The following is a 13,644-nucleotide window of genomic DNA, read 5'->3' as shown; positions in this document are numbered from 1 at the left end:
GGGGGCCGCCGCCCGCGCGGAGGGGTGTGGCCGGCGCCAGCACTTGCAGCAGAGCTGGGCTGCGGCGTGGGAAAGAGCTGCGAGGAGCCAACCGCGCCGCGCGTGAGCCGCGCCTGCCGGGCTAAGGGAGGGAGGGAGGTCGCAACGCTGCTCGGCGTCCGTAGCTCTGGCCGGGCTGCGCCCCCGCGCCGCCTTCGCGGCGATGAAGCGCCCGTGCGAGGAGACGACCTCCGAGAGCGACATGGACGAGACCATCGACGTGGGGAGCGAGAACAATTACTCCGGGTGAGCGCGGGCTAGGCGGGGCTGCCCGGAGCCCGAGGGCGTCGGAAAGCTTTGTGCATAGCGGCTCGTTGGAAATCTCGAGGCTGTTCTCTTCGGCGTCTTGGAGGAGCGGGCAAATGTTTTGCAGGAGAAACTTTGGTGGGCGCGCACTGAGCTTGCATTGGGGTATGGCGAGGGATGTCGCTTTTCACCGTACAGGTGGGGAGGGGAGGACGGGGACAGGACTGAAAGGAGAGGTGCAGCGGCTGGCGAAGGAGGATCCCCGCTGTCAGCGGGTGAGCGCGCAGAACAGCGCGTCCCGGCGACGCCACTGAGACTGTATTTGGGGGGGACTTTCAAAACAAATCGATTTTTTTTGTATTTTTATTTTTAGAGAGACTAAAAACACGACTTGCTCTTTGGAGAAGTTAAAGCAGTTTGTGATGTCTAGGCTAAGTAGGGTTGCGCTTTCCAGGTTGACAGCGTGTGACTGGGCTGACGCGCGAGTGACAAATGTAAGGATCGGTTCAGTTAACATCTCTTCGACTGCTTGTTCATAAATCTGGAAGAGATCGGGGTCGTGATCGCAGAAGCCAGAGCTCGACTTTCCCGTGACAGGGAGATAACCGAGGCATTTTAGTGCCAAGGCGGGTCAAATGATAATTGCTTCTAATTGGCATCCCAGAAGCACCTTAATTATTTATCTGCAGCTGTCACTCAAAGAAACAAATTTTTCCTACCTTTGGAAAACCGATTTTCTTTGATAAAGTTATTCTAATATGTACAAACCAACTCCTGAAATCAGCAAAAGCAAAGATATTTACATGAAAGAAACGTTGTTTGCGAAGTACCTATCTACTTGCTAGAGTCATTATGCCATCTTAATAAATGAGGTCTGAAAAACAGAAGATGTCACGGAAAATGCGAAACCAGCTCAGGAGGGGGTGGAAATGAGGGGGACAATTAATTTAGAAATAAGATCCAGAAGTGAGAAGGTGAGGTAATAGGAACCTGGTGTGTGCAACATTTCTAAAAAGAGAACAAATAATGAACCTGGAGATTTTGAGAGCATAAAGAAGTATAGTACCCATGAATTATGAAGAGAAACAGATATACACATTAGGAAGGATCATAAAAATAACAAGATAATAATCTGAAGTTTCAACATAAAATGTCTTTTCATTAGTAAACTCATGATGAATTGCATCTCCTAGAGGTTTAAGCTTAGACTGAAGACTAAGAGATACTCACCTACAGTTTCGTTTTCAGACTAAGACATTTACCTAGTCCTTGATCCAACTTTTCTCTCCTCTCAGTGACATACTTAATTTGGGACATTCTTTTGGAGGATTAGTGTACAAAACATCAGATTTGTCAGTTTTCCCCGCTATCGTGGGATATGACTAACTGATCTTTTGAAATGGTAAGATAACTTCTGTTTATTTTAAAGATTGCATCTAGGGACAACACTTTGACATGAGATGACTGTATATTTGTTTGATAGTGGTGCTTAACATGACCCTTATTTTGAGATAGCTGTGTTTTGTTCAGGGTGTGTGACAGGAGGGAGCAGGACAGATGCTATTAAAGGAGAATAGTTGACTTAGGAAATCTGTGAGTGGAACTAGGAAGTACTAATATCTAACTTCTCATCCTAACTGCCCATAATTATTGCCCTGGGAGACTTTAATAAAAGTTTAGGGAAGTTTTGCCAATGGATTTGTCATCTGGATTATCCATTTACAAAAAAATAAAAAGGCATAATTCCTATCTGGAAAAGACAGAATGGCTGAAAGCAAAGTATGCTAAACGTAAAGCAAGAGTTAAGAATAAAATAACATACATGAACTGTACAGTCACTCTGAATACTTAATGGTGTTGTCAAGTACCTAGAAAAAATGGTTGTTCTGTGAATGCAACACCTGACATACTCTTCCTATTTCATAGGCAAAGTACTAGCTCTGTGATTAGATCAAATTCTCCAACAACAACATCTCAGATTATGGCAAGAAAGAAAAGAAGAGGGGTATGTGATTTTTTTTTTCTTTTTATTTCATATAATTCAGCCTAAAGTGTAACAGTTGTATTTTTCCATTATAAGTAATTTTATAATTTGTTTATTCATAAATTTTTTTATTGTTGTTTGTCTTTCTTTGGGATAGATTATAGAGAAAAGGCGTCGGGATCGGATAAATAACAGTTTATCTGAGTTGAGACGACTAGTGCCAACTGCCTTTGAAAAACAAGTAAGCTACCCCTACCCTCACCCCACCCCTATAATCTCAAACGATCAGATTTTCTCATCTGGGAATGTGGGTTCTTGTTAAAGCTCGTTAAAATAATGGTGTATGTGCCCTGATCTGGCGTAGAGCAGCTATTTCAATAAAATGCTTTGTTGTGGCAAAACTATTAAAAACATAATCCATCATGAAGCTTAAAAACATTTCCATTCTTTTGCTTATTTTCCCCCTAAGGGTAATAGTGTTCATGCTTTCTCTGTTCTTTCTATGAAAACCAGTAGTGGTTTTGTTTAAAACAATGCTGTATGTAGTATTCTTTTTTTTTTTTTTAAAAAAAAAAAAAAGAACATATATGAAATTTCATTTTCTGTCTCAAATTGTTAAAAAAAAAAAGTAAGCTTTTTATTTAAAAAATAACCAAAGCCTAGAAAGTAACATATCCAGCTCTATTTCTTAAATAATAATACTAATAAAATGTATTTACCAAAACAGTTGCTTTCATTTTTAATCCCCATGTTAAAGAGTGATATTTGATATGGGTAATCTTTTTGGAAGTTTGGTGAAAATCAAATTAGCCATAGATCCCCCCTTCAGAAATTGAAGCATTCCATTACAAAAACAAAAAATGATTTTGCACACTTAGAAAAGTAGAAAGCCAAGTTTAAATCGCCGTTTGTAATTTAAGTCATGTTTCTCTTCCTGCTGCAGTGGCTAATGGCACAGATTTCTAAGAGAATCTTTCAAAAGATATGGCAGAATATCCTTGTTGAAAATAATAAGATAGCAGTTGCTCGTTTATTCTATTTTGTTTACTTCATGAACCCGAAAACATTATAAAACACGCCCTACAAAGCCATTGGAAATTAGTCAGAAACTGCAGTTTTTGTTATTAGTCAGTTTGACTGAAACTCTTCGTACATCTTCACAGAAAAGAACATTGACAAAAGAACAGGATGTAATATGCTATTGATTATACATTTATAAGAGAAGAAAGACACCCATTTTATATGTTGAGACTGTCTTTGATAAGCTAAATGTAATGTAGAAATTGTAGTTTTGATTAGTAGCATTTTCAGTGACTACAGGCTGCAGATGAAAATGTAATCAGTGATGTTTTTAAAACTGCGTACTGAAACATCTACGGTTATGAGGAGCAGTCAGTTTGGTGATTTTTTTCTTGGTTTGTTAGATTTTCCCCCTTAAATGTTGACTTAAAACAAACCTTAAAAGCTAACCTCAGTTGTTTGACAGTTAGTTACCATAAACACAGGCCTTCCCGTTTTCAGGGCTTGGCTACCAACTCTAGTGAGCTGGCCTTGTCACAATATTAGAAGAATGTTTTTTAGAGCAGTTAAATAACTCTGGCACCCTTACCATGTACTGGGTGCTGATAATTTCGCCAAACAAGTAAAGCATAGGAACCTAAAATAAAATTCAATGTCCTTTTTAATATATATGCATGTATATATGTACCCACACGTATATATTTGTGTGTGTATATAGATTAGCTTAATTATTGAGCTCTTCCAGGAAATTAGAAGCCACCCACAGCCCTCTGAGACAGTTTAAGGTTGCATTCTTCTACTTCAGTTGGTTTCCAGGGGTTACCTTATTTTAAAAGGTGATGAACATAAGCAAACATATTTCTTAGACAATCTTACTAAAGATTATTTTCAAATGATTCAGAAATCTGTAAGCATTTACGAATCTTCCTTGGTAAGGAGTATATTCCTTCTCCTCATTTCTGATCTTGGAATTCACAGTGACACCTGCTGGTAATTAGTGGGAAAAACCTTACAAGTCTTCCCCTTTTTGTTTTTGATTCTGCTTGCCAGTGGTCTCAGAGCCCTGGTGGCGCAATGATTGAGAGCTCAGCAGCTAACCAAAAGGTCAGCAGTTTGAATCCACCAGCTGCTCCTTGGAAACCTTCAGGGGCAATTCTACCCTGCCCTGTAGGGTCGCTATGAGTCGGAATCAACTCGACGGCAAGGGGTTTGATTTGGTTTATTTATTTATTTTTGCCAGTGGTCTAGTATGAATTACCTTAAAGACCTATTAGAATGTTCTGTTTTTGAAAAATTTACTTTTAACAATAATTTGCTAAAATCCTCTCTCCTTATCCTCTAATGTTTGTATTCAACTGGTATAGACTTCAGTGTCATATGAGACTGTTCAATGTCCCCTAAGAAAATAAAATATATTATATCCCAAGGTGGGGATTGGATGCAAAATTTGAGATTTTTGCAGTTGTAACAGTTTTGATAGAGTCACCTTAGGGGTATAATTATTCTTATGATAAAAAAAATTATTATGCTTTCTTTTAGTCTTTAAGTGTTAAAATAGCAAATACCTGTCACTAGATGTGACATAGTAATCAGTGCTTCATGTAAAGTTTAGAAACAATTCAGATATTTCTGTGTGCAAAAAATTAAATTTAGAATTTTTTAATGAGAGGGAAAATTGAAACTATAATGCAAAATTCAGTGTAAAATGTTCCAAATTAATTGCTGTAGGACTTGTAAGACTTTATTATTTGTCAATAAAGGGATCTGCAAAATTAGAAAAAGCTGAAATACTGCAAATGACAGTGGATCATTTGAAGATGCTTCAGGCAACAGGAGGTAAAGGTAAGTAGGTAACTTCATTTTTTCCCTTTTTCCCTTTTCATCTTTTCCCCCTAATATTGTAAGGAAGTCATAGCTGAACAGTTCTTTAACAAGCTAATGGCAGGATTGAACTCGTGGGAAAGAACTTCTGGAATAAAAGAAGCACTTGACCCTAGGCTTGTATTTGCTTTCATAATGCTGTGGGAGTAAAGTTTCATTCATAGTAGGTTGGTCAGAGATTCGTTTGGGACTTAAGCAGAGCATGCTGGAATCTGTACAGAAAGACAAAACAAATATACAAATATCCAAACATAAACAGGAGGTTAGATGCAATGTTTTTCTTTTCTTCTTCTCTTCTTCTTCCTTTTTTCCCATTAAGTCAGGACTAGGATTCAATGTAAGGGTTATTCCAAAGGAAGTGACTCTAGAATTATTTTCATTGTTGTTTTCAGATTTTGAGTTTTCTTGGATTAAAATCATGCAGAACATGAGAAGTGCAGGTAGTGTATCTCTGGATTAGAAACCATTAATGGAGCAGAGTCACTCCTGGGGAGAGAAAACTGGAGCCGGTGTCCTGGACCCAGTGCCCTGGGTGATGTCTTTCGTACTGGATAGGTACTTAGGGAGGGAGGGATTGTCAAGGTCATCAGGAAGCGACTCTCACCTCCTGGCAGAAATAAACTTGAAATCCTGAAATTCCAATATAATTATCCAATTCCTCCACACATCACTCAGACTAGATTTTGCCCTTTTGTATCCTTTTTTCACCCTTCAAGGAGGTCTTTGATACTTACCTTAGCCAAGAATGTTATTCAGTATATTTGAGAACTGAGTTAAAAAGCAGGTATCACAAGGAGCTAAGTGCTGCAACTGAATCCTAGAGGCCTCTCTGTGTTCAGCATTAACCTTTTAGTACCTAATATCTTGGTCCTCAGGTAGTGCAAATGATTTGCACTTGACTACTAACTTAAAAGGTTGGCAGTTAGAACTCACCCAACAGCACCACAGAGGAAAGGCCTGGTGATCTACTTTGGTAAAGATGGTGGTTTGTTGGTGTTGTTGAGTCGGTTCCGACAGATTACAGCCAAGAAAACCCTATGGAGCAGTTCTACTCTGTAACACATGGGATCACCATGATATTGGAGGGCAGTGACTGTTCACCGATTGGTATGGAAGTATTTCAGTATTTAACTCTGGTATTGCTGTACTAAGAAGCTGTGGTAGCCCAATGGTTCAGTGCTTGGCTGCTAACCAAAAGGTCGGTAGTTTGAACCCACCAGTGGGCTCTGCAGGAGAAAGACCTGGCAATCTGCTCCCATAAAGATTGTAGCCTACAAAATCCAGTGGGGCAGGTCTACTCTGTCATATAGGGTCACTGTGAGTCTGAATCAACCCTATGACACCCAACAACAACATCAACATGGCTGTACTAGTGAGGACCTGTAGAGCCCTGACCTCAACTGTTTTTTACTTGTGTCAGGTTGGCGGTGATCCATGTACAGGGAACCCTACGTGATGTGACCTACCCAGGTTGTACATTCTCTAGAAACTGTCCTGAAAGGATAAGGAGTAAGGATGGAATTGTGATTTCTGCTTGTTAAAATATAGTCCGAAGCACAGAATGCAAACATTCTTACATTGTAGAGAAAAGAACTAAATTGTTGGAAGCAGTGATCTAGCCCAGCCTGGCCTCTGCCTCACTTTGACCTGAGGCAGATGTTCTCTGCTGTACCTTGGGGCCTACACGAGCACTGTGAGCTCCAAAGCCCCCTCCAACCCCGTGATTCTGTGTCCACAACTACTCCCTACTGATGTTAGGAGACTGAATGAAGTAATGATGGTGCAAGAAAAGTTGTTTGACTGCTCTACCTTTCTTGGCATTGTTAGCCACAAGGCTAAGAATTCTTATCAGGGCTTCAAATATTTGGCATAAATTGTAATATTATTTTTATGATTTATTATCAAAACTGAGTTCCATCTTGGTTGCTATTCTTGGCTACCTGAACAGTCCTAAAAATCATCGCAAAATAGTTTATTTATGAGCAGACATTTCCAAGCAGGCTCCATACAAGTCATCTGACTGCTGGGTCATTAGAGAGGTCATTGTGTAGGAGGGTGTGTTGGCCTTCAATTATAAGAAGAGAGGCTGGCAGTTTGGACTCATGCTGTTGAAGACTTGCAATTGCTATAGAGGCCTTAGAGTGTATTGATGAGGGGCGTGTATCCTGTAGTTGGGTTGCCCGATTTCAAATCCTGGCTTTGTCATTTATTAGCTCTGTGACCTTGGATAAATTACTAACCCTCTCTGAGCTCCAGTTTCCTCATCTGCAAAATGAGGACAGTGATAGTGTGCATTTCACAAGGTTGTTAGGAGTTAATTCACCTAAACCCTATGAGCTGTGCTGGCACAGAAAGTGGTATGGACACGTGCTATTATTGTTGTCCCAAGATCCATTTGTAGGAGACAGGTACTCATCGTAATTTCCCACTGCATTTAGCAATAGGATAGGATTTACGTCATTTATATTCCTTAGGAGCCCTGGTGGTACAGTGGTTAAATGCTTGGCTGCTAACTGAAAAGTTGGCCGTTCTTACCCAGTCAGTGGTTCTATGGGAGAAAGACGTAGCAATCTGCTCCTGGGAAGATTACGGCCTAAAAGACCCTATTGTGTCATATGGGGTCACTATGAGTCAAAATTGACTCGACAGCACCTAACAACAACAACATATTCCTTAGATGCAACAGAGGACTCAGTCATATACAATATTACATAATTAGCAAACCACGAATTTCACTTACTTTGTGACCACACATGAAAACTCTTGGAGGACTCCTGGGGTTCCAATTCTGTTAGTCCATTCTCTGTGGTCTGTCTTAGTATTGCAATTGTTTCTAGAGAGAATTTAGCAGAGTAATCTAAATTTGTAAATCCGTCTGCGTTTCTGGACTCTGTCTACTCAATGATTACTTCTCTCTTTCTGTCATGGAAGTCAGAAGGCTTCATAGCCCTGATGACTCTCGTGTGAAATGCTTTCTGTGGAGGCATCTTCTTCAGGAATAGCTTTCCCTCGTAGTCCCAGGGGCTTTGTTTGCTAACTCAGCCAAAGTCCTGGGATAATAACTATTTTTGTTGCCAGTCTTCCGCATTCATAATATTCTTTTGTATCAGCTTTGTGCTGTTGTTGTTATCGGTTTGCTGGCATATATTTTTGCCCCAAACATCTTTTGGGGACTTCCAAATGTTCTAGGTTTAGGACTCTGAATGTACATGACTACTTTTTCCAAAGTACCTGATTACAAAATAAGAGTATTTTTTTTAATATTTTTTAATAGATGATAAATGCAAAAACATAAAAAAGATAATATAGCTAGTAACCTTCAATGAAAATAACCTTGTTTGATGTCGTATTTCTCATTCATATGTATACACATCCCAAGAGTGAGTAGACTAAACTTTTAATTTGAAATTTCTATTTAAAAAAAAAAGTAGAAAATGAAAAAGAAATCAGAAAAGTCATTTGTACATAGTGAAGATCACACACTCAAAGTGGTGACATTTGTTGACTGGTTATTATTGTGCTCTAAATAGGCACTGTAATAATCAGACGTTACTATTTTTTATTCAAATGCATTGTCTTGGGATAAAAAGAGCTACTAAGATGATAAATGTGACACAGTTCCAGCCATTTTTATGGCATAAAAACTAAATCATAGGTATGGGGAGGTGCATGAATACACACTGATAAAATTAATAGACAATTAACAGACACTTCTTGGGTGAATTCCAGAAAAAAGTAGTCTAAACAATAAAGGAGAGAAATACTTAAACTTCAGGAAAACTAGGAGTTAAAGTATAGTAATTACACATGGGGGGAGAGGACACTGGTGATTCAGTAGTAGAATTCTCACCTTCCATGCAGGAGATCCGGTTTTGCTTCCCAGCCAGTGCACTTCAAGCACAGCCAGCGCTTGCGTTTCAGTGGAGGCTTTTGTGTTACTCTGATGCTGAAAAGGTTTCAGCGGAGCTTCAAGATTGACACAGAGTAGGAATAAAGACCTGGTGATCTACTTTTGAAAAACTAGCCACTGTGCATCACAGCTGACCCCATTGTGCAGTGAGTTGGGAGCCAATTCAGCAGCAGCTAACAACAATAACATCTCATATCAGAGTCCCTGGGTGGCACAAACAGTTAATGCACTTGACTGCTAACTGTAGGTTGTCAGTTCAAGTCCACACAGAGGCACTTCAGAAAAAAGGCTGGTGATCTACTTTTGAAAATAGAGCACAGTTCTACTCTGACACTGTTGGGGTGGCCATGAGTCAGAATCCACTCAAGGGCCGATGGTTTAAGCTCATATTGGTAAGCAGCCTTATGTTGCTCAAAAGAAAATTATATGTTCCAGATCTTCCAGTTAGTAACCAAATTCCCCAAAAGAGGCCTCATTTTGTTTTCATTAACTTTTTTCATACAGAGTAATGACAAGTTGTTTTCACTTTGCTGATACAAAACTATGTCAAAAAGCATTTATGAACTTATTAAGAGATGAGGTTTTAGCATGTTCTGAAAGAAAGCCCTCAAAGCTGCTAAGATGCACTTATGTCTGTTATAACTGCTAAGAGAATGAGGATGTTTCAGATAAGCCCTTTAATCTCCACTCATGTGACAGAGACAGAGAGACTGGAACTCTATTACCACGAAAAAGCTTGCTGGGGAATTTCACTATCCCACAGTACAAGAGGAGAGGTACCATTTCTTTTTTTCCTTCTAGAAGTGCTTCAAACACGGACGTTCTTAATTTTTTTCCCAGTGTGATATTTGGTTGCAAGAATAACCGTAGCATATTGCATTGCCAGAGTTGTCACACATGTAAATTGCAAAGTACCCTTTTTTTTTTTTTAATTGTACTTCAGGTGAGGGCTTACAGAACAAATAGTTTCTCATGAAACAGTAGTACACATATTGTTTTATGACATTGGTTAACAACCCCACAACATGTCAACCCTCTCCCTTCTTGACCTTTTTTTTTGGTGAAAATATACATAGCCAAAGGTACACCATTTCAAAAATTTCTACGTGCACAGTCCAGTGACATAGACTACGCTCTTCCAATTGTGCCGCTATTCTCACTTTAGATGAAGGCTTACAGAACAAAATAGTTTCTCATTTAACAGTTAGTGCACGTTGCCCTATGACAATGGTTAACAACCTCACTACACATCAACACTATCTTTACTCAACCTTGGGTTCTCTATCACCAGCTTTCCTGTCCCCTTCTGCCTTCTGGCCCTTGTCCCTGGACTGCTGTACCTCATTAGTCCCATTTGGTTTTATGGGGCTGTCCACTCCCAGGCTGAACGGTGAACCTCGGAAATGACTTCACCACTGAGCTAAAAGGGTGTCTGGGGGCCATACTCTCGGGGTTTCTCCAGTTTCCTTTAGGCCAGTAAATCTGGTCTTTTTTTGTGTGTGTGTGTGAGTTAGAATTTTGTTCTGCATCCTTCTCCAGCTCTGTCCAGAACCCTCTGTTGTGGTCCTGGTCAGAGCAGTCAGTGGTGGTAGCTGAGCACCATCTGGCTGTACTGGACTCAGTCCGGTGGAGGCCTTGGTAGCTGTGGTCCATTAGTCCTTTGGACTAATCTTTTCCTTCTATCCTGTTCTCTTCATTCTACCTTGCTCCCAAAGGGATGAGACCAGTGGAGTATCTTAGATGGCCGCTCACAGGCTTTTAAGACCCCAGACGCTACTCACCAAGGTAGAATGTAGAACATTGTCTTTATAAACTGTGTTATGCCAATTGAGCTAGATGTTCCCCGAGACCTTGGTCCCCACAGCCCTCCACCCAGCAGTTCAGTCCCTCAGGGAGCTTGGATGTATCTATGGAGCTTCCATGACCTTTCCTTGTACAAGTTGTGCTGGTTTCCCCATATTGTGTACTGTCTCACCCTTCACTCAAGATACCACTTATCTATTGCCTATTTAGTATTTCCCCCTGCACCCCTCTCATCCCTGGTAACCAACAAAGGTTGTTACATTTTGTGTGTGAACTTTTTCATGGGTTTTTACAATAGAGGTCTCATACAATATTTGTTCTTTGTGATTGACTTATTTCACTCAGCATAATGTCCCCCAGTTTCATCCATGTTATGAGATGCTTCACAGATTCATCGTTGTTCTTTCTTGTTGCATCGTACTCCATTGTGTGTATGTACCATAGTTTGTTTATCCATTCATCTGTTGATGGGCATCTAGGTTGTTTCCATCATTTTGCCATTGTGAACAATGCTGCCATGAACATAGGTGTGCATATGTCTATTCGAGTGATGACTCTTATTTCTCTAGGATATATTCCTAGGAGTGGGATTGCTGGATCGAATGGTATGTCTATTTCTAGCTTTCTGAGGAAGCGCCATATCATTTTTCAAAATGGTTGTATCATTCTGCATTCCCACCAGCAGTGCATAAGAGTTCCGATCTCACAAAGTATACTTTCTTAACTTCTGCAATAATTAAAACCATAAATAGCTGGTAAAATTTTCAGGAAGTATTATTCTACTCAAATCTCAAGGACAGAGTGGAACATTAGTTGGTAGTTACTGGTAGTAATTATATCATCCTCTCTCTGCTGCTTCTTTGTCTGACACCTTCTTTCTCAATCTCTCCTTTCCCCTCTTTTGCACCAATCCCCTTTTAGGCTACTTTGACGCGCATGCTCTTGCCATGGACTTCATGAGCATTGGATTCCGAGAGTGCCTAACAGAAGTGGCAAGGTACCTGAGCTCCGTGGAAGGCTTGGACTCCTCGGACCCACTGCGTGTGCGACTTGTGTCTCATCTTAGCACTTGCGCCTCCCAGCGGGAGGCGGCAGCAATGACGTCTTCCATGGCCCACCACCATCACCCCCTACAACCGCATCACTGGGCTGCTGCCTTCCACCATCTTCCCACGGCCCTGCTGCAACCAAACGGACTCCACGCCTCAGAATCAACCCCTTGTCGCCTCTCCACAACTTCAGAAGTGCCTCCTGCCCACGGCTCCGCTCTCCTCACCGCCACGTTTGCCCATGCCGATTCTGCCCTCCGAATGCCATCAACGGGCAGTGTCGCCCCTTGCGTGCCACCTCTCTCCACGTCTCTCTTGTCCCTCTCGGCCACCGTCCACGCTGCTGCTGCAGCAGCCACCGCAGCTGCTCACAGCTTCCCTCTGTCCTTCGCCGGAGCCTTCCCCATGCTCCCCCCAAACGCAGCTGCAGCAGTGGCAGCTGCAACAGCCATCACCCCACCCTTATCAGTATCAGCCACGTCCAGTCCTCAGCAGACAGGCAGTGGAACAAATAAACCTTACCGACCCTGGGGGACAGAAGTTGGAGCTTTTTAAGTTTTCAAGGAAGCTATTCTTTGAACTTCTTGCAATAGTAATTGAATGTCCTTCATTTCAGCGTCAGCTTAAAACCTCTGCACCCAGAAGGTAGCCATACAGATGCCTACAGATCCACAAAGGAACAATAAAGCTATTTGAGACACAAACCTCACAAGTGGAAATGTGGTATTATGTTTTTTCTCTTTTTTTTAAGGCAGCTTGCTAACTGACATCAGCAACTTTTGAAAACTTCCTTCTTGTTTCCATTTAGAAGTTTCCTGGAAAATGTATGGGTTGTACCATCCAGCAATGCATCAGTGTGTCTTAGTTGTGGACAAGAAATACACTGACTGAATTCTCTTGAAATTGGATGGGGAAAAAAATTAATGTTTCATAAGTGCCTGAGCTAGTAAAGTTTTCTTCTGAACATATAATATTGTACAAGAAGAGCGTAGAGGTTGGGTTCAGAAAGGAAAGGGACGGAAGTCTTGCATTAGGCTGCAGACATTTAATACAATTCCAGAGAAGAGTGTTCTTGTGAAAGCAACAGGTTTTTATTGGCCAAAAGGATTGTGGAAAATAATTTTCAAGTTGAAAGACCTAGTTTTATCTAGTTTACTTACTTTGTACAGACTTGCCAAGTGGTGACGTTTAGCAGTGCGTTGGTATAAGCAATTATCCCATCAGTGCTCGGATTAACAAGCATTTCTGCCTTGCCTGCAAGACCCCCAGGCATTTTTCTTTCCTTTTTTGGTGGCTCAAAATATGGTGCTTGTTTATATCTATACAAACCATACACTTATCTAGTACACCTAGAAGCAATTGGCTACTGTGTTGCCCACTCAAGACTGTTTGATTCATGCTAACCTGAAAACTGTCCAGTTTGTAGGAGTTTGGATTAATTTATTTAGTTTCAGTTGGACAATTTTTATATGTTTATCCTCTTCATTTTCTCCTGATAACATGTAATATCTAATTCTTGTCACCTTTTGGGATAAGTTGTATTTCTGGAGGTGATGAGACAGGGAGAGAGCACTGGGAAGAGAAAAGTCAGGATTCTTAAGTGCTCTTCATCAAGTTAGTGATTGCATTTGATCCCAAATCAAGATGAATGTATTCAATGGGATGTACATAAATTATTTTTGTCCATGCTTAGACTAGTGCTACATAAAGGT

The 13,644-nt window shown here is 40.8% G+C and overlaps 1 protein-coding gene across 1 annotated transcript; it reads left to right on the top strand.

Annotated features, from left to right (window-relative positions):
* The first annotated feature begins 26 nt into the window (after positions 1–26).
* Positions 27–12,636, top strand: HEY2 (hes related family bHLH transcription factor with YRPW motif 2). The gene is made up of 5 exons (XM_004382722.2): positions 27–285; positions 2,212–2,290; positions 2,427–2,510; positions 5,050–5,131; positions 11,805–12,636. Exons 1-5 carry the CDS (start codon positions 203–205, stop codon positions 12,485–12,487), a joined length of 1,011 nt encoding a protein of 336 aa, XP_004382779.1. The 5' UTR covers positions 27–202; the 3' UTR covers positions 12,488–12,636.
* The last annotated feature ends 1,008 nt before the right edge of the window (positions 12,637–13,644 follow it).

Source organism: Trichechus manatus, unplaced genomic scaffold (assembly GCF_000243295.1).
Source record: "Trichechus manatus latirostris isolate Lorelei unplaced genomic scaffold, TriManLat1.0 scaffold00098, whole genome shotgun sequence".
NCBI lineage: Eukaryota > Metazoa > Chordata > Mammalia > Sirenia > Trichechidae > Trichechus > Trichechus manatus.
Note: the sequence above shows the minus strand (reverse complement) of the source record. Positions and strands in the feature narration are given on the sequence as shown.